Consider the following 27,530-nt stretch of genomic DNA (forward strand, 5'->3'; position numbering starts at 1 on the left):
AGATATTATAAATGCTTTTAAGATGAATAAGTTTATAAATCAAAGCATGTGAAACTATCTTGCTCAAAATGATACAATTAGAAATCTACTTATGAGAATGAGATGACAAAAAGAACTCAAATGTTAGACCAAGATGACAACATGCAATTAAGTTTGCAACAAAATAAGAGTACTTGAAAGTGAGATCAATGACCATCAAAATGGCAATATGTAATTAAGCTTCAAGGGTAAACCAATTTCCAAGCACAAGAAAGTTAAACTAAAACTTGTTGCAAAATTTAGAGATTACAATGCTTGCATCCAAAGTGCTTCTTGACATAAGATTTGCATGTGAGACTTTTAACCATCAAGATAGCAAGAAATTTAAGAACTTTGCAAGTAAAGTAAATGTGATGAAATAGTGTTCTTGGTTTATTTTATTAACTAGCACTAAAACAAAGTTACAATTGAACTCTAGTCCTCAGACCTCATCCTCGCCCAAAGATTTGGATCTCACAATGAGGAGTCAATAGAGGTAGAGGGTCCCTAAAAATGTCTATTCAACCAACTTAAGTTGGAAGTAAGTTTTAGTGATGCTTGGGGCATGTAAGTAAATTAACCAAACAATGAAAATTAACTTCAACTTGAAATGTACTTGCTTGACATGAAATAGAATGTTACTTTATGGAGAAAATTTGCCCAAATACTTTATGCATGTAAGATGTGTTTAATGGTGAAGCATAAGTAAATTTGGAACTATGTTCAAGCCAAATAAGATCAAGTAAAAAGTGCTTGCATGCAAAAAATCTGAACTTGTTATGGATTTGAAACATGTAGTATATTAAATTAAAGTTCATGCAAAATGAGTGTGATGCATGTGTTAATCTCCCAATTAGATGATATGCATTCAAAATAGAATAAATCAACAAAATCAAACCACCAAGCCTCTCCAAAAGGTGGATACTTAGGGATACCAATGGGTAAAACCTACGCTCTCAAAATCAGATATTTTATTAGTTCTTACAAGAAGGAAAAGACAATGAGGTCTTCTCTAAAATCCAAGGAAATTTTTAACAAATTGACATCAAACCATGGACCTTTCCTTGCTGAAAATTTCTACAATTTGAGGCCCACAAAGACTCAACAAAATGCAGATTTTTTTTTGAAGAAGAAGAGAAGATAAGCCTCCTCTATGGCCACAACCAAGAAAAAGAAAGAGATGGCCAAAATGAACTCGGCCTCCCTCAAGAAGAATATGACCTTGTCCAAAATGAACTCGGCCTAAAGGTGGAAGTAGTCATTAAATTCGACCCCAAGGTCCTGCATGCAAACTTGTATGTAGTTTTTTGATGATGAATCCCACAAGTAGTTGCAAGAGAACAGGTTAGAAACAATCTACAACAACAAATGTTAACTCAAAAAACTACAAATCATGTTACAAAAATAATCTACAAGAGATTAGTCCAAAGATTATGGGCAAGCTCTCTTCTTTGACAAGACACGACTTAGCTCTTTGGAATAGCCAGATATTTATAAATAAAGTGCAATACGTGAAAAATTGAGAAATAAAACTATTTTAAATTTTCTATTTAGATGTAAGAAATAAAAACTTTAAGAAACTTGAAGGAATCACTGCAAGCCACAAATAAGATATAGATAAGACTTTAGAGTTCAACACATGCGGGTTCTCCTTGAATATTTTTCAAGAATGGGTTGATTCCTATGAGAATTTCCCCTCACGCTTCAAAAGCTTGGCAAAATAATGATTCATCTACAAAACTTCACCACAAATCATTAAATCGACATGAAATTAAATAAGTACAGTGGAAAGAATTTGTAAGGGCCCTAAATTAAAATACCATATATGTAATTTAAACACAGAATTTAAATAATTTATCTAATGAATACCAACATGTCTCCTCTGCTGCAAAGCTCTACTGCAAGTTGTTCTGCTGCAATTCTTGTTCCGACTGCGTTACCAAAACGGCCAAAACCACCCCGCCGAACTGGGTACAACATGGGTACTCGGTCTCAAAATGCTTTCCAATTGAAGCAATCTGATACACGTGCCCAAAAACTCCAGTACAATCAAGACTCAAGAGTGTATGTATCTTTGTGTTAAAATTGTTCTCCATTTTTCCTCCTCCCTTTCTCAAGATTTCCTTCCTCCTTTTAATTCCTCGTCCACCGCCTTCCTCCCATCTCCGTGTCATTGTTTTGTTACGTGTAATTTTATAAAATCAAATTTTATTTGATTTTGTTGATTTTATTAGGATATGGAGATTTGATTTGGTAAAAGTTTATTTATTATTTTAATAGATTAATTTCATTTATTTAATTTATAATTTTAATTAATTTTTATTATTATGTTATTAATTTTAATTTTTAAATTTAATTTGTAAATTAAAATTAACATTTTCTTTTAGTTTAAGGATTTATCATATATATGATATTCTGGTGAGGTATTAATTCATTACCTTAATTTATATCTTTTCCTGTAGTAACCAACTTATATATAGTGCGATATATGTGAGTCCATGCATACGTAGCTATCATATGGAGGTCTCGTATGTATGCTAATATTCGTATTTTATTTATAGTTATAGGTGGGTCATTAGAGGAAAAACAAAGAACAATTTTAACACAGAAATACAGACACTCTTGAGTCTTGATTGTACTGGAGTTTTTGGGCATGGGGGATTAGATTGCTTCGATTGGAAAGCATTCTGAGACTGAGTACCCAGGTTGTACCCAGTTCGGCAGGGTGATTTTGGCCATTTTGGTAACGCAGCCGGTACAAGAATTGCAACAAAACAATTTGCAGTAGAGCTTCGCAGCAGAGCAGATAGGTTGATATTCATTAGATAAATTATTTAAATTTTGTGTTTAAATTACATATTCTGGTATTCTAATTTAGGGCCCTTACATTTGGTATCAAAGCGTAAGGTTAATAACTCTCGGACCTACTAAAAGATGTTAAAGTTTGTGTTTTTATAGGTTGCACCCATGTATTTGTAGTAGTGTACAGCAAACAAAACTTCACCATAGGCTTACTCCATTTCTGCTTGTCCAAATCAAAGACATGAACATCGTTTGTCTGGCAATTGTCCTTGCCATAGCCACCAAAAACGTAGAGAAAGTAGTCATTCTTGACTGAGTTGCAAGTGTGGTTTGTATTACAATTTACAAATAGGCTCAGGTTAGGCCTCTTCAAGTGTTGTTTGTCAACTAGTTACAATGTTTGGTTTGAAATTCCAACAAACAAAACCTGTAGCCCACTGAATATAAGCATTTCCTATTAAATGAATCTAAACAACACTCTACAGTTCCGTTGAATTTAAGTTTCAAACTCGGTACTCAAATCTACTGTCACTGTATCATTACAGAGGGATATCATTGGAGGTTAGCCTGCCCATTTGGATGATGCAAGCGGCAATCATATATAAACATACCCATCCAGAGCATAACCTGAACAACAGTTGGAAAAGTTTTCTCATTTTTACCATGAGGAATAAGTGCATGTATATCAACTTATATGGCTCTTTGAACCTATATTTATATGTCAGCAAGGGACGTTGTTGTGGAGGCTGAAATGTTTATCCCAACATTGATTGATGTTCCTTATGGTTTCAGCGATTCACAAATCAACAAAAGAGAGAGAGAAGAATGGTTGTAGGTGAATGGCCATTTGTATTGTTGGTATGTGTGGAAGCATGTATTTATAAATGGACTTTTAGCTTGCCATTGGGTCACAACTTGCCACTGCTCACAGCTTAACGCAACCAAAACCTAACGGTTCATTGGTTAGCAATTTGGAGGAAACAGAGCACAGGCTCAAATGTCATGTTCAATGTCCACAAAAGGTTCGTACAGAGAAATGGAATGCTACAACTTTTTGATCAATGCTTCCAACCAGCATGATGCCATGAGTACTTGCTAGGTGGATAAAGCTGCAGTATTTGAGAACAGATTACTTTAAAAACATATAACATGTGCAAAACCTAAGTTATGTTGCGATTTAAACCTAGTCGTCTAAACTCAGCTGATAGAGCGCATGGCTTTCTATCCAGCTTTCATGAAAGGAGACTTACACCTACTAAGGTTGTCACCAAAAGCCAAGGCTTGCTGCCACCAAAAGCCTTCTTCATCGTACGCTGGCATCAATTGGTAATCAATCGTTGTCACCGTTTAGATGAGACCGAGTTAAAATTTTGTGTCTAACCCTTAGCATAACACATCCAATGTAATAAACCACACAAGACCAAGCCCCGAGGCTTATAATGCCAAGCATATTTTTAACACGACGTGATCATGGGCCGAAAAATCTAGCCCCCTTCGTAAATTTATATAGCACAAACCAAAAATCGAGCATCAGAGTCCACCAAATTTGGCGCCCATACAAATTACCAAATCGAGAAGGACGCGACGGTAGTATCAAACATTGGATGAGGTTAAATATGAGTCGTCAGATCCATCGGGTGCCATCTTGGCGCTAACGTCTACACATGTCCTAAAACCAACAGCATCTCCATTGCCTGATCTGTATCTTCCAATCATTGATCAATGGGGTGTGGTAGATGGGGTCAAGGTTCATATGGTGTGGTGGTAGGAATGGTGGGCCTGCATATTTTCCTATATTAAAATATATATGTGTTGAAAGGTATAAACTCCATGGGATATTATTAAGCCCGCATTTTTTAAATATAATAAATGTCATAGATGCATGTGTAGGATATGGCCTAGTTCAGTGCACAGTTTTGTTTTTTTTCAATTCAATATATAATCACCTATGCAGTCATATTATTTGATTGGTAGATTTTAGATTCATGTTTTAAAGATTGATTAATGTATATATTGAATTAATTAAAGAAATATATATATATATATATATATATATATATATATATATGTTATTAGATTTCACTATTGAAGTAGTCATTTTTAAAAATTAATTAAAATTTTAATAGTCATCTACGAAACACCAACTTTTGAAAATATAATTTAAAGTGGAATAAGTAGATTATATTAATTAAATAGTAGTTTTTTAAATAATCATTCTCAATAATTATGTTATGTAAATGTAGGAGCATTATATTCAAATTAGATTATTATTATGATCATTGTAACATAGCATAACTTTGAATCAATTAATAAATACTAGTTGAAAGAAATTTAGTTTATTATACAGATTGAAGTGTTTATTTGAAAAAAAAAAACCAAGGTTTATAAAGACCCATCCATTAGAATAAGTATTATTACGCATTAGGATAGAATACCCTAAATTAGGACAAGGAGGTCGTGAGACCACCCTCCTTGACCTCGGTACTAGTAAGACCTGCTTAGTAGGTAAAAATAGCAAAAAAATTATACCCATTTGTAAATTTGAAACTGCAAAATTATATGTTAAATCTGAAAGTATACCTCAAATGTTTACAATTTTATTATGTATACAAAATACACTACGATGGTAAGGACATATCAGCGACGACGACGTGATCGGGCAGCATCACCGTCATTAACACCACCACCGTCGTCATCACCATCTCCATCGCCACCACCATCACCGCCACCATCGAGACCATCATCAACACCAATCGCTCCAACACCGGAGTTGACCGTAATAATGCACTCATTGGAAGCCATATTGGAAACATTAAAAGGGTTGACAATGGCTAAAACCAAAGAAGAGAAACCTCAACCCAAAGAAACAAATCCAACGGAACCAAAAAATTCTGAGTATAGACAATCAAAAGAAGATATTTCTAGGGAGCTGCAGAAAATTAAACTCCCAGAATTTTCAGGAGGACGAGCTGGAGAACGTGCTGAGGCATGGTTAGAAGGAATGAACAGATGTTTTACACTAAGAGAGTACTCTTCTTCTTCAAAAACAAAAATTGTCATATTTCAATTAAAGGAAAGCGCCTTGATTTGGTGGGGAAATCTGGAAAAACAACTACACCTCACAACAGATAATGTCCCTTGGGAATTGTTCGAGGAAAGATTCCGCGCTAAGTATTTACCTCCATATTTTCAAGAACAACAAGTCAGAGCCTTTCATACATTAATCCAAGGTAATAAAATAGTGGAAGAATATGAAATAAGATTTATGGAGATTTTGAAATACATTCATTACTTAGATTCTGATGAACGTCAAGCTGAACGCTTCATATATGGGTTAAACCCTCGCATCAGGGCCTTGGTTAGGATGTGGAAGCCATCATCAGTAGCCGAGGCAGTAGAATGTGGTCGTTATGCAGAAGAGCATCTAGGAATAAAAAAAGATGTCGGGCCAACAGAATCTCTACAACTAGGGTTTCCAGGAAAGACTCCTCGAAACTTCTTCAGAGGAGGTAGCTCAAGACCACCGCCTTATGGTAATAGATTTACCCCAAAAAGAGTAGGAGCAAGAGCTCCCATAGCAGTTAATACTATAGTCGTTGAATCATCAAACACAAGCCCATGGAAATCTCGTGGAACCGCTAATAGAGGAAGAAATGCGAGAGAAAGTGGCATAAGAGGATGAAGCTCTTTATCTAGAAACTCACAATATGATTCAAGAGGACCAACCCAAATTAATTGTTGGGGATGTGGAGGACCGCATTTTCAACGTGATTGTCCAGAAACTTCATCAAGTATATTGCACAGAGCAGGAAAAAAACCAGCACCAAATACCCAAGGCAATCATAGAATCCATGCAGTAGTCACTAACAATCAGGCAGCACATCAATCCACTGTAGTAGAATCCTCAGGTATTGTTAATGGTATAAAATTCAAAATCTTATTTGATACTAGTGCCACAGATAGTTTCATTTCGTCATATGCATTAAATAAATGTGGGTTGGCAGCTCGCAAACAAAATGATTTCAGATATGTAGAAATGGCATCAGGAGAACTCCAATCCGTAGACTTAAGTGTGGAGGAATGCAAAATTGATCTAGAGGTCTGTTCGACTAAATTAAAAGTTTATGTCACAGCCCTAGGAACTTATGACCTTGTCATAGGTATGGATTGGTTAGAAGCTCATCAAGCTTGGGTAGACTGTTATGGGAAAAGAATTCTCGGTATAAATGATGAAGGAGAGACGATCCAAATTCAAGGTATCAAGAGAAAAGTATCTTTACGCTACATATCAGCAATGCAAATGAAGTGTTGCTTAAGGAAAGGTTGTCAGGCATATGCAGTTCAAGAAGTAACCAAGGAAAAAGGACCATCCTTAGAACAATATCTGGTGTTAGCCGAATTTCCGGATGTATTTTCAAAGGAACTACTAGGGTTACCCCCCGAAAGAGAGCTAGATCTGACAATAGAATTGAAACCTGGTACACAACCAATCTCTAAAACACCTTATAGAATGACAGCACCAGAACTTCAAGAATTGCAAATTCAATTGAAGGAACTATTGGATATAGGACACATACGGCCCAGCATTTCACCTTGGGGTGCTCCTGTAATTTTTGTCAAGAAGAAAGATGGTTCCTTACGGTTATGCATAGACTACCGAGACTTGAATCGAGCTACAGTAAAAAATCGGTATCCAATGCCTCGAATTGATGACCTCTTCGACCAAACAAAAAGAGATGTTGTCTTTTCAAAAATTGATCTACGATCAGGTTATCATCAACTAAGGATTACGGAAAGCGATATTTCTAAGACTGCATTCCGAACACGCTTTGGGCATTATGAATTCACTGTGGTACCATTTGGGTTGACTAATGCACCAGCAGTATTCATGAACCTTATGAATAGCATTTTCCGCAAATATCTTGATCAATTTGTACAAGTTTTCTTAGATGATATTCTCATCTACTCCAAGAATGAGAAAAAGCATGAAGACCATTTACGGATAGTATTATCTTGCCTCAAAAAACACCAATTATATGGAAAGTTATCCAAGTGTTCTTTCTTTCAGAAAAAATTCATTACTTAGGTCATATCATATCTGGTGAAGGAATCTCAGTAGATCCTGAGAAAGTAAAGGCAATCATGGAATGGCCAATACTGAAAAATGCACATGAAGTGCGAAGCTTTATCAGTCTAGCCGGTTGCTACCAAAGATTTGTGGAAGGATTCTCCAAAATTGCAAAGCCAATTACAACCCTCCAACATAAAGGTGTTAAGTAGGAATGAACTGAGGAATGTAATAAAGCATTCTCTGAACTCAAAAGACTGTTGACCAGTGCACCAATCTTACAAGTCCCTGATATGGACAAAGATTTTACTGTATGTACTGATGCATCCAAGCAAGGATTAGGTGCAGTACTAATGCAGGATAGAGGAGTAATAGTGTATGCCTCAAGAAAGTTAAAGCCTCATGAAGAACTCTACGCCACTCACGATTTAGAGTTAGCCACTGTAGTACTAGCTTTAAAGATATGGAGACACTATCTAGTAGGACGAAGCTTTATGCTCAAAAGCGACCATCAAAGTCTACAGTGTTTGTTTACTCAAAAAGACTTGAATGCTAGACAAAGACGATGGAGTGAATTCCTAAGTGAGTATGACTTTGGAATATCATACATTAAAGGAAAAGAGAACGTAGTGGCAGATGCTTTAAGCAAAAGACCTCGAATATTTTCCCTCATACCTATCAAAGTAGATTTAAGGCAACGAGTACTAGAACATCTCATAAGAGATAGTTGGTATTTAAAGGTAAGATCTAGTCTTGATAGTAAAAAGTCAAAAGAACCTAAGTTTGAGGGGTATGAATTAGAAGATGATGGAATCTTGCAATTTCATGGAAGGATATATATTCCTGATAATGGGGATCTCCGAGACACCATCCTTAAGGAAGCCCACAGAGCAGTGTATTGTGCACATCCCGGGGTTAAGAAAATGTATACTGATACCAAGAAACTCTTCTTTTGGCTAGGCATGAAACATGATATTATTCAATTCGTTGCAAAATGTCTTGAATGTCAGCAAGTGAAAGTTGATCATTGTCACCCAGTAGGTCTCTTGCAACCTCACGACATTCCTATGACCAAATGGGAGATAATTTCTATGGATTTTATCGTCGGACTACCTCTCACTCCACAAAGGCATAATGCCATTCTGGTTGTGGTGGATAAATTAACGAAAAGCGTCCATTTCATTCCCGTAAGAGATACTTACGAAGTTGCCGACGTAGCTCGAGTATTTATAAATGAAATTATCAGATTTCATGGAATACCTAAGAAGATCATATCAGATAGAGACTCACGATTCACTTCAAGATTTTGGACTTGCATGCAGTCAGCCTTAGGAACTCAACTAAATTTGAGTACAGCTTATCATCCTAAGATTGATGGGCAAACAGAAAGGGTAAATCAAGTACTAGAAGATATGTTGAAGATGTACGTTATGGATCAGTAATCACATTAAGAAAAGTACTTATCCTTAGTTGGATTTGCATACAATAACAGTTACCACAGTTCAATCGGAATACCAACATTTGAAGCATTATACGGCAGACCTTGCAGAACACCGTTAAATTGGGACAAGTTAGAAGATCGGGTGATAGTAGGGCCAGAATTAATCCAAGAGATGGAAGAACAGGTAAAACAAATTAGACAACGGTTAAAAGAAGCACAGGATAGACAAAAGAGTTATGTTGATGCCCACAGGACTGATAGGAAGTATGAAGTAGGGGATCAGGTTTTCGTCTGCATCAAACCAAATAAAAGCACTATCCGATTCAGAAAAGAGACAAAGTTGTCACCCCGATTTATCGGACCATTTAAAGTCATAGAAAAAGTTGGACCTGTCGCCTATCGTCTTGCACTACCACCTCACTTGCATAAAGTTCATAATGTATTTCATGTATCTGTATTAAGGCATTACATAGCTGACAAATCTCATAACCTTCAATGGAAGGAACTGCAGGTATTGGACGAGGGAATCATTTCGGTCGAACCATTATGTATACTAGAACGTAGGGTTCAACAGCTCAGGAATCATCTGGTAGACCAAGTTAAGGTCCAGTGGGACAAGTATAGCCCTGGATCGACTACTTGAGAAGATACAGAAATCATATGTCAAAAATATCCCAACTTGTGTCAATTTTGAGAAACTTTAAGCCATATTTTGTCTATATTTACTTTACTTTAAATCAGATACTCAAAACCATTTTTGGAAGGATCACATATAAACGTGAATTTTTATATTACTGAAATATGATATATGTTATCTGCTTAATTCTACTGGTATGTGGATACCAAGATGAAATATGTTACTTAATTAACCTTACTGAATTATGGATACCAAGATGAAGTTCAATATTTGATTAACCTTGCTATAAAATCTAAATCATGAATTATGATATGAATTAAGATATCTATAAATTTTGCTTCATTTATTCATATCGATATGATTAATGAGATAGAAATAAAAGAATGATTACAATTTCAATATGAAAGCCAATAACATGAGCAGGACATGACCAAATATGTTATACTGTAGATAACAACATGTATGAGCTATACAAAAACTATTTATTTTATTAATATTGATGCATATGTTATATAATATATGGACAAGTGTTTACGTTGCAGGTTACCAAAATGACCACGTGATGACGAAAACTTCAGTACACTTAAATCTCAATGAGGTTCCATGATAGAACGTTGACTCCAATCCCACTATGAAGGGTGGAGGTATTACCCACCGTTTATCCTCCAAAACCTGGAGTCATGGGAGGACTGTGTGAATCACGCTCCCTTAGACATGTGATGATGATTGTCAAATGCCTACTAAGCAATCAGGTTGATATAATCAATGTCAATACCCTTGAAAGCCTACAAATGGTTAGTCAATATAGCTAACGCCATGGCATACTCTAGTAGAGGACGGATAGGATGGAAGCGGAAGAGATTAGGAAGGATAGGATGATTCTAGAATAGCGTGGGAATCCGACAGAGACAGAACATGAATATTATAGTTGTAAAATCTTAAAATATTCAAGAAAACAAATTTTAAGTACCCATATAAAACAAATTCAATCCTGAAGTACAAAGACTTATATGCCCACACTAATCACTAATACATTTTGGAAACCCTAACTTCGGGACAAAGTTTTTGGAAAGAGGGATGTATGTAATGACCCACCTATAACTATAAATAAAATACAAATATTAGCATACATACCAGACCTCCATACTATAGCTACATATGCATGAACACGCATGTATTGCACTATATATAAGCTAGTTACTACAGGAAAATATATAAATTAAGGTAATGAATTAATACCTCACCAGAATATCATATATATGATAAATCCTTAAACTAAAAGAAAATGTTAATTTTAATTTACAAATTAAATTTAAAAATTAAAATTAATAAAATAATAATAATAATTAATTAAAATTATAAATTAAATAAATCAAATTAATTTATTAAAATAATAAATAAACTTTTACCAAATCAAATCTCCATATCCGAAAAAAAGTCAACAAAATCAAATAAGAATTGATTTTATAAAATTACACGTAACAAAACAACGACACGGAGATGGGAGGAAGGCGGTGGACAAGGAATTAAAAGGAGGAAGGAAATCTTGAGAAAGGGAGGAGGAAAAACGGAGAACAATTTTAACACAGAGATACAGACACTCTTGAGTCTTGATTGTACTGGAGTTTTTGGGCACGGGGGATCAGATTGCTTCGATCGGAACACATTCTGAGACTAAGTACCCAGATTGTACCCAGTTCGGCAAGGTGGTTTTGGCTGTTTTGGTAACGCAGTCGGAACAAGAATTGTAGCGGAACAATTTGCAGTAGAGCTTCGTAGCAGAGCAGACAAGTTAGTATTCATTAGATAAATTATTTAAATTCTGTGTTTAAATTACATATTCTGGTATTTTAATTTCGGGCCCCTACAGAATTCCTAGAGATATATCTATTATCCCCTAGAAGAATTTTTTCCTAAAACAAATAATTAATTCTTATGCTAATATGAGATAGTTGCATACTAACATAACTTAAAACAAGCATGAAAGAAATAATGACATGAGGAAATAAATGTTGATTTTTGGTAGCATCGGATGTGCTCTAGCCTTGAAATTTGGAGGAGAGGCTAAGGCACATGAGATTTCCAAGACCCAGAAATCGTCTTGAGAAATTCCACCTGGATGAGAAGTTATTAAAATAATTAATATTTTTAATGGTTTCCTAAGTCTAAACTTAGGAAAATAAAAATATTAATGGGTATTAATAAAGATAAGCGTGAGAAGCTTCTAAGAGACGAAAATCAAGTCTGTTTTAATTTTAGCCATTGATTAGGGACTTAATCTCGGTCGTTGATTCGTCAACAGGAAAAGTATAAGAGAAGACTTGAGGATCATTTGGAGACACACTAGAAGATACTCAGTATCTCAAGGAAAATCGATTCTCAAGTAGAGGAGATCGATTTCAGAGGGAGAGTTGCAGGGTGGAGGAAGAGGAGGGCATCAGCAGCAGGTTGTGACTGAGGAGGAGGTGACGCAGGGACAGTGGAAGACAAGCAGAGAGAGAGACACAGTCCAGAGGAGAGACGCAGAGCTTACGCAGGCTGACGCAGAGGGACACAGAGCCACTCAGAGCCATGTTGGGTCTATCAGAGTGATGCAGGGGTGATGCAGAAGTGGGAGCAGGGTCTCCAAAGTGTCAAAAGGTCTCAGAGGGAAAGTCTCAGGTGTTTTCTTTCAGTTTCTTTGTAAAATCATTCCTTCTAAAAGCAATTGTTGCTAACGATTAATAAAGCCCTCATCTGTTGCACCGGTCTTCCCACATTGGGCTTTTCTGAGGACAATTGTCCAAAAATAACTGTGTTGATGTTATTGGTTCTTGTCACCGTATTTTTTCTCTGGGTAATTGTGTGATAACTGCAGTAGAATTTATTTTAATATTTGTTGAAGGGATTTCGTAAATAACTTATTGTGAATAATACGTAGGTGAAATAAATCAGTTGATGCAGTAGTAGAATTTCAGTTTAGAAATTTTCATATGGTATCAGAACAGAGATCCGGTAACAGGAAAGGAAAATCGATTATGGGTCAAGAGCATGATGCAGAGGCATCCACTCAAGGGGACTCGCGCAGATTTCCAGAAGAATGCACAAGGGACATAAATTACGATTATTCTATGTTAGCTTCCAGATTGGAAGAAGAAGTCATTTTCTTAGCAAGCTCTTCCTCCTCGGAGGTTTGGTATATAGATAGTGCAGCTTCCTAGCATATGACAGGAATCCGAGAATGTTTTTCAGATTATCAGGAAGAAAGAATGAATTTTCAGATCACCATGGGGAATAAAGCAAAGTGTACTCTTGTAGGAAGAGGTACTATAGTTTTTCAAACCGAAGCAGAAGAGCTCACCCAAGTTGGAAAAAGAAGGCTCAGATTGGAATCAGAAGTAACAGGTTGTATAGGTTGCAGCTAAAATTGCTAATGGCACTAATAGGCAATAATGGAGACAAAGATTTGAATGAGTTATGGCACAGGAGGATGGGACACTTACACCATGCGGCTCTTAGAATTCTTAGGAAAACAGTATCAGGAGTTCAAGAACTAAGTACTGAACGAGATGATGTATGCAGAGGGTGCACTCTGGGCAAGTATGCCAAAGCAACGTTTTCCAGAAGTAACAATAGGGCTAAGAGTGTGCTAGAATTGATACACTCAGACGTCTGCGAACCGATGTCCACAAAATCTCTTAGTGGTGCCCACTGCCGAATACTTTGTCACCTTCATCGATGACCATTCCAGGAAGACTCGGATCTACTTTCAGAAAACCAAGGATGAGGTTTTCGATCGATTCAAAGAGTTCAAGGCTCTAGTGGAGAATCTGACATGAAAGAAGATAAAAGTGTTGTGCTCAGACAATGGTGGAGTGTTAACAAGGACTTCACCAATTTTTGTGCTAAAGAAGGCATCAGAAGAAAGTGGACAGCTCCCTACAATCTAGAGCAAAATGGAGTAGCAGAAAGGAAAAACAGGACTATTGTGGAAGCAGCTAGGGCAATGTTGTATGATCAGGATATGTCTAAATTTCTGTGGGCAGAAGCACGCAGCACGACAGTTTAAGTCCAGAACAGGACTCCTCAGAGGGCATTGGGCAAAATCTCTCCAGAGAAGGTCTTCACTGGGAAGACGCCTGAACTCAGTCATTTCAGAATATTTGGGAGTTTAGCATATTGTTGTATACTCGAAGAGAAGAGAAAGAAATTAGATCAAACTATTGAGAAAGGATATCTTGTGGGATATAGCAAGAATGCTAAGGCATATAGAGTCTATCTTCCAGGGAGTAGGAAGGTAGTAGTTCGGCGGGATGTAAACTTCATAGAGGATAGAGCTTTCAAGAAATCCCGAGAAATGCCTCCCGAGGAGTAATCAAAAGATGAGTCGTTGGTCAAACCACTTCAATCAGTGGAAACCAGTACCAGAAATTCTCCTGAAGACAAAGCTTCAGAACAGGAGGAATCTCAGGAAGAGGAAGAGTTGATAGATGTACCTACTACTAGTGGAAGAACGAGTTAGGAACTCTGACAGATTCTACGAGATGAAGAAGACTTCATTGGTGCACCTAGGAATAGTAAAAGGGAGCGAAGATAGCCAGACAGATTCCAGGCCTTAGTAGCTCAGGTTGGGGAACCTTCTAGTTTTTAGGAGGTCGTTCAGCATCAAGTATGGGTGGATGCTATGGTGGAGGAATACAGCTATATAATGGTCAATCATGTCTGGGAAGTTGTACCTAGGCCTCAGGACAGATCAGTGGTAGGTTCGAGATGGATCTACAAGGTCAAATATGTTGCAGACGACAGTGTGGAGAAATACAAAGCCAGGTTTGTGGCTAAAGGGTATGCTCAAAAGGAAGGGATAGACTACAAAGAAACCTTCACCCCAATAGCCTGGTATACTTCCATTAGAACCATTAATATCTCTTGTAGTGCAGATGGGGCGAGAGATTCATCAGATGGATGCGAAGACGACATTCTTGAACGGGGTAATAGAAGAGGAAGTATACATTGAACAGCCAGAAGGTTTTGAGACACATGAGAAGAAATCTCATGTATGCAGATTAAAGAAAGCCACCTAGGGCATGATACGGTCAAATTGATGGCTACTTGCAGAAGATGGGGTTCGTCAAGAGTGACGCAGACCCTAATCTCTACTATCTAGTCGTAGAGAATGAGCATCTAATCCTAGTGTTATATGTGGATGATCTCTCTCTGACAGGATCATCCAAGCTCATCAAAGACTGCAAGAAGAACCTAGCCACAGAATTCAACATGAAGGATTTGGGACAGATGCATTATTTCCTGGGGTTGGAAGTTTGGCTTCCTACACCATTGTCTAGGTGTATAAGTTTGGCAGACAAGCAAAGGGATTTTTGTCTCACAAACACAATACGATAGGAGTTTGTTGGACAAGTTCAAAATGACAAATTGGAAAATCTCATCTACACATATGGAGAAAGAGTTGAAACTTTCAGCCAAAACTGGGTCTAAGGTAGTTAATGAGTCAATATACAGACAACTAATGGGTAGTTTGATATATCTTACAGCCACTAAACCTTATTTGAGTTTCGTTATGAGGTTCATTTCTAAATTCATGACAAAGCCAAAAGTAGAGAACTGGGTAGTAACAAAGCAAGTGTTCAGATATGTGAAAGGGGCACTTGACTTTGGCATTTTGTACAGTTGAAGCAACAACCCTAGGTTGTGTGGGTATACAGATTCATATTGGGTAGGCTCTACTAATGACAATAAATCCACTTCTAGGTATGTTTTCAGCCTTGGCACAAGTGTAGTCACATGGACCAACAAGAAGTAGCGTGCAATAGCCCTTTCATCAACATAAGTAGAATATCGAGGAGTAGTGAAAGTAGCATGAAAGGCAGTTTGGATCAAGAGGATCCTTTCAAATATGTCAATCCGGCAAACAAAGCCAACACCCTTGTTATATGACAACCAAGGGGTGATGAAACTTGCCAAGAATCCAGTCTTCCACGAGCATACCAAACATGTTGATGTACACTGCCACTTCATCAAACAACTTGTAGAAGATGGATTTATCAAGTTGTAGTATTGTCCTACAAAGAATCAAATGCAGACATTCTCACCAAGGCTTTGGGTCTTGAAAAATATGTAAAATTCCAAGATAAGCTTGGTGTAGTTAGTAGATTGACCATTAAGGGAGGGTATTAAAGTAAATATTAGTTTAATAATGGTCAATTAGATACTAGACTTAGGCATTAATAAAATCAATTGGACTTTAGTTTATTTTATGCTTTTTATGTCATGATTTGAGTTTCGTTGTGAGGTTCATTTCTAGATTCATGACAATGCCAAAAGTAGAGAACTAGGTAGTAACAAAGCAAGTGTTCAGATATGTCAAAGGGGCACTTGACTTTGGGATTTTGTACAATTGAAGCAAAGACCCTAGGTTGTGTGGGTATACAAATTCAGATTGGGCAAGCTCTACTGATGACAAAAAATCCACTTTTGGGTATGTTTTCAGCCTTAACACCAATGTAGTCACACAAACCAACAAGAAGCAGTGTGCAATAGACCTTTCATCAACAAAAGTAGAATATCGAGTAGTGAAAGTAGCATGAAAGGAAATTTGGATCAAGAGGATGCTTTCAAATATGTCGATCCGGCAAACATACCCAACACCCCTGTTACGTGACAACCAAGGGGTGATAAAACTTGCCAAGAATCCAGTCTGCCAAGAGCAAACTGTTGTCGCCCAAGTTGTACACCTAAGTGCGGGAAAATTTTCCAACTCCGCAAGGTATAAACTTTGTGGCACAACACTCAGAGTAGGGGTTGTCACTCTGATGATTGATCCCCACTTGCTTCGTTTAAGTTCTCTCCTAGATAAGCTAAGGAGGGTAGTCCCTAAAGGTAGATGGAAAGGTGAAACTTGTCGGAGCAACAAGTTCTAGAAGACTAAGGGCAAGGCAATTATTGTTAGTGCAACTTGATTAAGCATTAGCAAGTGCTTATTAAGGGGCAATGTAGCTATTAAGATTGGATTAGATGAGATAAACTATTCAGAGACTAGTGCCTTCAATACAATGCCCACAATTTAAGGATTACAAGTTATAGTGACAATAATGCTACAAGGAAGGTTAGCACAAGATGCAAGGTTGATATATGAGCAAAATGATGACTTGCAAGAATGATAAAGAAATGTACTTTCACTTTAATAGCAATATTACAAGATAAGGATAAGTGACAAGTACAAGAAAAATATAACTTTTGCAAAGTAAATTAAGAGTGCTCACAAACCAATGAGAGATGACACAATGTTAGAAAAATGGATGCAACCTATACTATGTGAGATGCAACTACCAAGAGACTTCAATGTAGGAGATGCCCAACCAATATCACTCTAAAACTCAAGATTATATGAGTCGAATGAAGCACTTCAGGACTGCTCAATGAGACAATGACAATAGAGACAGTAATAGCAAATGGCTTAGCTATGTGCTTATTAGGATGTCTTTCACCTTTATGATATGTCAATATAGGAACAAGTTAAATCTAAGTGATGCAAGCACAATTAACTAATGACATGTGAGATTGCTAACAATGATTTGATGAGAAATGCAACAAGAACAAGATCTAAACTATGCAATGAAAATTATAATCTAATCAAGAGAGCAAGAGAAATGGTTAGTATCCAATTAAAGGAAGAAGAGGCTCCTCTTAACACCTTGAATAGATCATAAAGGAAACAAGCAGTTCTATCACCAATCCACTACTTCCTATCGATATGCTTCAGTAAACTTCGCACCAAACTTCAAGAGAAGCCCACGGCTAAGCCAGATAAAGGCTAACATTTTGTGCGTTATATGCGATTTAATGTAAATTACTTCAAGCCTTTAATTATTAAAAAAAATTATGTGATCATCCTCCAAGTCTATACTTCAGATATGAGTGGTGTTAAGGCCTCCTAGACACTCACAGCTAGGGAAAACAAGGCCTCTAGGCCTTGCGGCTTCCCTTCAAAGATTGATGTATCAATGCAAAGCCCCAAGGGCAACGGCCTAGTAACAAATTGATGATATAATCCTTCAACAAATGGAAAGTTACCCCTGCAATCACAATGTGTTAACCTTAAATCAGATGAGGTATGGAACAGTTCTTGAAATGCTCAACGGCTAGGCGAAATCAGGCCTTTAATCCTTGCGACTAGCCCTAGAAGGGAGATCTAATGCATCAGATCTGAGATAGTTGATTGCCAAACCAAAATAAATGACAAATCCCTACCAGTGATGAGATTAGAACTACAAACAATGAGTGTTATTCCTTGAACCAAATGCAACAAATTTTCAATCCCTATTAGGCCTGCGGCTAGGGTAATTAGACCTGCAGCCAAGGCAATATGGTCAACAACCCTAGCGACCAACAAGAAAGAGCCTTGTAATCAAACTTGAGCCCAAAAAGGTGAATCTATAAGCCTGCAACAAGCAACCCAAGCCAGATTTTGACAAGAAAATAATGAAAATAATTACAAAATTTATTTGCAAATTTTTTAAATGTGAAACCCTTGCCAAAATTCGATTTGCAAGAATTTTATGATGAAACCCTCATGCAAAATATGACAAATTGCTACACCAGAGACTTCAAATGCCTGCAGTTGCCTCAAGGAGGGAAATCGTTCAATCTTGAAGGGGAGAAGTAATGAGATCTAGGGCTCAAGAATCCTTCTAGCCCTTGCAGCCTTGAGAGAAAGGTAGAAAATGGCTAGCGGCTGCCTTAATGGGTGGAATTTAGACCTCAAACTTAGGTGGATTGGCCCTCTAAAATTAGTTTCCTTTCAAAATCAATGGGCCAAGACAATTGTCCTTATCTCTCCACTTCAAAGCTGCAAAACCCAAGTTAGAAAACCCCAAACATATACAAGAAATGGGAAAAGAATGTACAAGGGTTAGTAGAAATATTATTTACAAAATAGCTTATAAATTTACAAAGATTTATAGCTCTCATAAGCAGATTGATTCATTAGTGCACAACTAGATAGAGATAAATGAGTGAAATAGAAATTTTATATTTGAGCCATGGCCAAGATCACTGCACAGTCGTTAGATAAGTCCTGGAAGTTTAACACAATGGGCTCTTGAGCTTCTTTTCTTGGGAGTTGGATGGTCCCACAAAAGACTTCCCCTCACGCCCAAGATCTGAACACTTATGAGATCTCTACATGCTTAAGATCAAGTTATTAGATCAATAGAGGCTAGACCACACAATAAACTCTCAAGATCTAGAGATGCCTGCTAGATCAATCAAATTTAAAGTGCTACTCTAAACCCAGTAACTAATGCAAGATACCTATGCAAATAGTTAATCCAATCATTGGATAATGAAATAAAAACTTATGAATTTTTATCTCAGTAGAGCATTAAGAACATAATTCAAAAAAATATTACCAAGAAGCAGAAGAGGAACACCATCATGAATAAACCCCAAAGACTTCTTTATTATTCCAGAAAAGAAAGCTACAACAGAGCTTGCTTTGAGCTCTTTACAAAATGATCTTCTGATAAAGCATGATATAAATGAGGAGAAAATACCTTCCTTATATAGAAAATGTGAGCATCAAATCCCTCCAAGTGGAAACAACAGCTAGTTCCCTTGATCCATGTCTTGATCCTTGCCAAATTAATTTGATACCTTGATAACTGGTGCACATATCTCCAAAAAAAATCGATTTCCTTGATCACTAGGCTTGATGGACCAAATGTTGATTTTTGGGTGGTTTTGGACCACTGGAAAATAGAATTATTGTAATTCTAGCATTCAAATAACCATCTTGAGCCAAAAATTTGATTTTGTTGAGAAAAAATTCCTTCTGGTCCCAACGAATTTTTGGACTGGGACTTCTTGCCTTGGAAATGAATCCTTTCATATTTTTTACTTTGACAAAGGACCTCAATAATTTTTTGATAAAGTTTCCACTTGGGGAGAATCTAATTTTTTCTCTCATTTTAATTTTTGACAATTTTCCAGTTTAATTATTTTGATATTTTTTACTGAAAAATAAAATAAATGACTCAAGAGGGGATTACACATATTTTCCACCCTCAAAGTGGGTCTAAAAAATATTCAGGAGATGATGTTTAATTATGAGTAATCATCCACCTAAAATATTCCTAGACAACACTTTCGTATATACATCAAAAATATTACATGGGCATCCGAATAGAAGGGGAATTTTACAATTAACAGATGCCCTCTTAAACTCAACCAAATTCTGCGACACAAGATAGATGACCTAGTACGATAAAAATACATAGACTTGATAACACTAGGACTCACCTAAGACCTTACCATCGAGCCCCACTCTAGCTATGAGGTATCTGTGGGAGAAAAACTGTGCCAATTATAAGGGTTTGAAAACGCAAACAATTGGCGAAGGGTAAAAAACTCCTTAAAGTGAAACTCTTTGCTAAGAATCAGAGGTTTACCTAGATGCTTTTACATGGCTTCATAGTCATACTAGAATCATTTTTACAATAAAGGCCCACAGGGCTGCGAAATTTGGGATTACAATGACAAATGGAAGTTGCGTGATGATAATGACTTTGAAAAAATTCCATCTGCTGACATGTACTCCTAAGTCTAACTTGTTAATTTTCCTTGAAACTCTGCAACTACATAGATGAATTATTGAAAACAAGGCAACTGAAAACTGAAACCAAATTCTCTTTCACCAAGATATAGATTTTCTTAACAACCTATAAGCAGAAGAAAAACACCAAAGATAAAAACAAATGCACACAAAATTGACATGCTTGTTTTACCCAAGCAACCCCAAAAGGAAAATGTGCTTTCTTTGTTGTGGTATTTTATTGATTGTTCTTGAACAATTGGATCTATTACAATTCACGTTGCTACTGTAGCCAACAATCTGTGTCTAAGAACATAATTGTTCTCCTTCTGAATACCCTTGACTTGCCCTAAGAATCCTTGATCCCTGCTCCACAATCATTGTGCACTCGAGCCCCTATTTCCTTACGCACTTCTCCTATTTCCTAGCACACAATTGGGCTCCTATTTTCTAGCACAAATCTCCTATTTCCTTGCACACTTGTGGCCTCCTATTTCCTTGAGCACAAGCCTCCTCAATTCTGCGCACTCCACACACAAAGAACTGATCTCTCAAGAATCGTTGAACTTGTGCCTTTGTCCTTCTCTTTATAGATAGAATTCGTACATGCAAGGAGGCCTAGTTCGATTTAGAAGTTCGAGTGTTGATTGCGAGTTAACTGAGAGTTCAACTTGTTCTCTCTCCAATCAACATTGGAGTCTTAACTCGCTCTCCCTTCAATCAACACTGAAGACTTAACTCGTTCTAATTAAACTTGTGTTATAATTGGCAACTAGGGCCAAACTCCATGTGGGTCACCTCATTTATGACAGCTGATATTTTTCCTAGATTCCTCTTGTCGAGAGGTGTAGGATTGATCTAAAGATCATCCGATTCCAACAAGTATTTATGGAGATATGAATTTATTTGTAATTACTTGACAAATTGTCAAGGTTGGCCAGCAACTAAATGTGTGGCACAAATCATATAAATACAAGTGAGATTGATTCATTTCAAATCATCTCATCATCTCTCATTCTTCTCTCTCTCCTTGTATGATTGGGTATACACAAGGAAGAGGATCTCTCACACGTGGGAAGCAAGAAGACGCAGGCTGAAAGAGGACGCAGAAATTGTTGATCGAGTTTGACTGAGGCAGCTAAAGGCATATTTGACCTGCGTTGACCAAGCATTGACTCATCAAGGGTGCGGTTTTGGTGTGGCTGCCTCTCCTAGGCAGGTCGTAGATTTTGGCACAAAAATCGAGGCAATCCATCCACAAGTTTAACCAGCGTTGACTGCCCTAGTTTTGGGCAGCGAGTTGACTTCAGTCAACAATAATTTGACTGTGTTTTTGGGGCTGTTCAACGGCTGTTTCTTCAAGTTGTTCGAGGGCTAGTTGACCGGAAATTGACCAAGCATATTGGAGGTCAATTTCAACTAATTTGACCAAGTTTGACTCCGCTGATCTAGGGTTTGCTGCTGCTGATATAAAATTACAGAATTTTGATTTTGTACTATTTCTCTCTGCTGAACTATTGAAAATAAAAGAAGATTTGATCAAAGGGTTTCCCCGCATTGGGGTTTGTCCCTGGCTAGCCGCCACATCTTGTGTCTCTTGTCTTGGCTTGTTTTTTGTTGATCGTTTAATGCTCTATCTGCACTGTACTTTATATATATGTGATTGCTAATCTGTGGCTAATAAGAAGAAAAATAGTAAACTGCTCTAAGCATAGAACATACCATAATTTAACATGGTATCAGAGTTGAGGTGAAGACAAAGCCCAAGCAAGAGCAAGAGCAAGAGCAATCACCGAAGAGAAGGTTGGCAAGGCTATCCTAAAAACTTCATGGGGTCCTCAACACTCTTCCCCGCCAAAGACAAGCTCCGTGAGAAGTCTGACTATCACGGATGGAAGATGTCTCTCGATCTGACTTTAGAAGATCAGGAAGTGTTGGACCATGTGAGAGGCAATATTGTTGCACCTCCATCAAATGCATCCGCTGCTGCCAAAAGAAAGTGGTCCAAGGGAGAAGTCAAAGCAAGGAAGATCATCCGGGACTCTATCGACAAGCGCCTAGTGGCCTATGTTTCTGAGCTGACAACCTCCAAGGAAATCTACGATAGACTGGACTACTCTTCTCAACGATAATGCCATCCCAGGATTTGAGGAATTGATGGCTAGATGTATTCAAGAAGAGACAAGGATGGAAGAGCAACAAATGCCCACACTTAAAGGCCATCCCTCTGCCTTTTCTTCTCATGCTCAAATAAGAAACTATTGGGGCTAAATCCGAAGGAAAGGCTAGACCTAAGGGTGGAAGAAAAGCTCGGTGTTACAATTGCAACCAAATGGGCCACTATTCGAGGGAGTGCCCTGATAAAAGGGACTCACACCATGATGATGACCAAAATCACTCTCAAGGCAATCAAAGGAATGGTAGGTCCAATGGCAGAGGTAAAAGAAATGTCGGAAATCAAGGAAGAGGACAACCCTTCAAGAAGGCAAGAAACTCCAGGTATGAATCTAATGTTGTTAACAATAAGCAAGATGAATATTGTCTACCAGCGGCCCTCTCTACTACTGCTCCCCCGGACTCACTGGGAAATTGGCTTATTGATAGTGGTGCCTCAAGGCACTTCACTGGTTACAAAGAAGCTCTCTCCAATCTGATAGAAAAGGAGACCAACCTGGAAATTGTTCTTGGGGACAATGCAAAATATCCCATGAAAGGCGTAGGGAATGTCACTCTTCAATTGAATCAGGGTAATACAATTCATTTGCAAGAAGTCCTATATGTACCTGATCTCAAAAAGAACCTGGTGTCCGTTTCGGCAATGGAGGACAAAGGCTACAAGGTAACCTTCATCGATGGCAAGGTACGTGTATGGAAAAAGAATTTTAAGGAAGCTTTCACTCTTGGGTTTCAAGTCGATTCATTATATTAGGTCGGATGTAGTCCATTGGGTGTCATGTCTTGTGACACATCACTTCAGTCCGAACTATGGCATCAGAGGTTTGCTCACCTTCATTATAAAGCTCTACCCATTGCAAGACAAATGGTGACAAGGATGCCCGAGTTCCGAGTAGAGCAAGAAGGTGTATGTCCTGGATGTGCCGAAGGAAAGCTCAAAAGGGGACCATTCCCCTCAAGCCAAAGCAAGACCTCCGATATATTGCAGTTGGTTCACTCAGACATATCTGGTATGATGCCTGTGAACTCTTTGGGAGGATATTTATATTACCTCACTTTTACAGATGATTATTCTCACAAGACTTGGATATACTTCTTGAAAAAGAAGGATGAAGTGTTCACTTGGTTTCGTCACTTCAAAGCCTTGATCGAGAATCAAACCGAAAAGAAGATCAAGATCTTAAGGACTGATAATGGGACTGAGTATGAATCCAATGAGTTCCATGACTTTTGCAAAGAGGCTGGCATTAAGAGGGAGACTACAACACCATATACTCCTGAGCAGAATGGTGTGGTGGAAAGGAAGAATCGTACGATTGTGGAAGCTGTCCGTGCTATGCTTCACGATCAAAGACTTCCGAAGTTTCTATGGGCCGAAGCTACGAATACCGCCGTATATGTGCAAAATCGATGCCCTCATCAAGCATTGGGTTCTAAGACTCCCGAAGAGATGTTCACTGGTAAGAAACCTAGCATATCACATTTTAAAACATTTGGAAGTCTGGTATATTTTCATGTGCTGAAGGAGAAGAGGAATAAATTGGGTGCATCTGGAAAGAAAGGAATCTTCGTGGGCTATAGCAAAAACACTAAGGGCTATAGAATCTATGTGGCTGGTCAAAGGGAAATCGAGCTTAGTAATGATGTCACCTTTGACAAAGATATGTCTCTTAGCAAAGTTGACAATCTTCCTACTCAAAGGGGATCTAAAGAAGCTGACACCAGGGAACCAAAGGAAAAGGAAGATGAGACAATGCACGATGTGAAAGAACCTATGGATCCTATTGATCCCCCTCCGCATGAGCCTTCCTCTTCTAGGAAGAGGCCTTCCTGGCTTGGGGGGACACTTGATCATGCTGAAGGGCACATAGCACCCAAGGGAACCTTCCAGGAAAGTAAGAAGTCGACCAGGTATCAGGGATACTTGATCATCATGAGCACGATCATCCAAAATGAGCCTTCGTCATTGGCAGAAGCTGTCAAGCATCAAGTATGGAAGGATGCTATGACTGAGGAATATGAGTCCATCATGAAAAACGATGTTTGGGATGTGGTCCCCAGACCCCAGGGCAAAGCAATTGTCACTTCGAAATGGCTTTACAAGATAAAGCATGTAGTTGATGGAAGTATGGAAAAGTATAAGGTTCGTTTTTTCGCTCGTGGCTTCTCTCAGAAGTAAGGTATAGACTATGATAAGATATTTGCACCTGTTTCCTGATATACCACCATCCGCTTGATCATATCCCTTGCTGCTTCGCAAGGATGGAACCTACATTAGATGCATGTCAAGACCGCGTTCCTGCATGGTTCGATCAAAGAAGAGGTCTATGTGGAGCAACCCAAAGGATTTGAGATTCATGATCGAGAATCTCATGTGTGCAGGTTGAAGAAGGCCCTCTATGGGCTGAAGCAAGCACCCCGAGCATGGTATGAGAGGATCGATAGCTACTTCATGAAGTTGGGATTCACTAGGAGTGAAGCCAACCCTAACCTTTACTTTAAGGTTGAAGATGACAATCCTCTCATACTGGTGTTGTACGTTGACGACCTCTTTCTAACAGGTGCAGACCCTCTCATTCACAAATGTAAGAGGGAGTTGGCTTCTGAATTTCAGATGAAGGATCTAAGACTAATGCGCTATTTCCTAGGACTAGAAGTCTGGCAGAAGCTATCTCAAGGAAAATATGTAGTGAAGATATTGGAGAGATTTGGTAGGTGGACTGCAAGCCCGTGACTACCCCGATGGAGCTTGACTTCAAGAAGTTAAGCAGTAGTGCTGCCGGACCCGTTTTACGAAATGCTACCGAGTATCGTCAACTCATCGAAGCATTGATGTTCTTGGTGAACTCTCGTCAGGATATATGTTTTGCAGTCAACACGTTGAGTCAACATATGGTTGAGCCTCACCACTCACATTGGATTGGTGACAAGAATTTGTTGAGATATCTTCGTGGCACAATTACTCATGGGTTGAGATACACTGCCGGAGATGTGAGGCTACATGGATATATCGATGTTGATTGGGCAGGCAGTGTGGTGGACCAAAAGAGCACTTCTGGGGGCTGTTTCTCTTTGGGATCTGCTCGATATCCTAGATGAGCAAGAAGCAGAAATCAGTGGCTATGAGCATCGCCGAGGCAGAGTATATTGCTGCTAGTATGGCCTCTTGTGAGGCGGTCTGGTTGCGAAAGCTCTTCAGTGAGTTGTTTGGATTTACATTGGATACCACCGTGATCCTGTGTGACAACCAGAGCGGGATTCGTTTATCGGAGAATCCCGTATTTCATGATCGCTCCAAGCATATCGATATCAGGTACCACTATATTCAGGATATGGTGCAACGGGGAGCAATAAGGCTCCAACATATCGGTACAGATGAACAGGTCGCCGACATTTTGACGAAGCCCTTGGGAAAGGTCAAATTCTTGACTTTCCGAGAACGACTTGGTGTCGTTCAAAGACCCTCTTATGAGGGTCGAGTATGATGTATTGAGCTCTGGGAGCTCCAGGGGGGGCGCGGGGTACTTCTTGGAGCGACATGCGACCACAGGGCGACTCACCATCCCCTGGTGGTGCACTATGTACAGGGTGAAAGGTTCAACCTTCCCCTGTGACACCCCGTGGCGACTGTAGGACAGGATGATTAGTTCTCCTGTGGGCTAGGATGATTAGTTCTCTGTGGCGACTGTAGGACATGATGATTAGTTCTCCTGTGGGCCGAGATGATTAGTTCTCCGTGGCGACTCTAGGACAGGATGATTAGTTCTCCTGTGGGCCAGGATGATTAGTTCTCCGTGGCGACTGTGGAACAGGATGATTAGTTCTCCTGTGGGCCAGGATGATTAGTTCTCCGTGGCGACTGTTGGACAGGATGATTCGTTCTCCTGTGGACAGGATGATTAGTTCTCCTATCGAGGCATCCTACCCATGCAGTCTGAGACTCATGGGAAGTACCTCTCATCTGATCAATGAGTAGGGAAATAGGGTTAGCGACCATTAGTAGTACTATCGATGGACACATCATTGTATCTACCATACTCCCTATGCTATGATGACCTCCATTGATCTGGGATCAATGATACTGATCTGGGATCAATGAGAGTGGTATGACACACTCTGAGATTGACTTCGGGTCAGTGGAGGATGGTATGATACATCCTCGATCATTTCTTCTTCTTCATAGTTCGAGCAGAGCAAAGCAATGCAAGGCAATGCATTTGATGGTTGGGATAGTAGCGACGATCAAACGGATTGCAGATGGAGTTCTCCCTAGTTGAGAGGGAGTGTTATAATTGGCAACTAGAGCCAAACTCCATGTGGGTCACCTCATTTATGACAGCTAATATTTTTCTTAGATTCCTCTTGTCGAGAGGTGTAGGATTGATCTAAAGATCATCCGATTCCAACAAGTATTTATGGAGATATGAATTTATTTGTAATTACTTGACAAATTGTCAAGGTCGGCCAGCAACTAAATGTGTGGCACAAATCATATAAATACAAGTGAGATTGATTCATTTCAAATCATCTCATCATCTCTCATTCTTCTCTCTCTCCTTGTATGATTGGGTATACACAAGGAAGAGGATCTCTCACACGTGGGAAGCAAGAAGACGCAGGCTGAAAGAGGACGCAGAAATTGTTGACTGCGTTGACCGAGTTTGACTGAGGCAGCTGAAGGCATCTTTGACCTGCGTTGACCAAGCGTTGACTCATCAAGGGTGCAGTTTTGGTGTGGCTGCCTCTCCTAGGCAGGTCGTAGATTTTGGCACAAAAATCGAGGCAATCCGTCCACAGGTTTGAC

The 27,530-nt window shown here is 38.6% G+C and overlaps 1 protein-coding gene across 1 annotated transcript in view; it reads right to left on the minus strand.

Annotated features, from left to right (window-relative positions):
- Positions 1–5,457: 5,457 nt before the first annotated feature.
- LOC149258285 (serine hydroxymethyltransferase, mitochondrial-like) overlaps positions 5,458–27,530 on the minus strand; it is a 139,439-nt gene continuing 117,366 nt past the window's right edge. The window contains exon 9 of the mRNA XM_089409150.1: positions 5,458–5,651. Coding sequence (XP_089265276.1) covers positions 5,458–5,651 — 194 coding nt within the window. The remainder of the gene's footprint in view (positions 5,652–27,530) is intronic.

The sequence above is a fragment of the Pinus tabuliformis genome, chromosome 6, assembly GCF_031772625.1.
Source record: "Pinus tabuliformis cultivar Carrire ecotype Pingquan chromosome 6, CPIR1, whole genome shotgun sequence".
Classification (NCBI taxonomy): Eukaryota; Viridiplantae; Streptophyta; class Pinopsida; order Pinales; family Pinaceae; genus Pinus; species Pinus tabuliformis.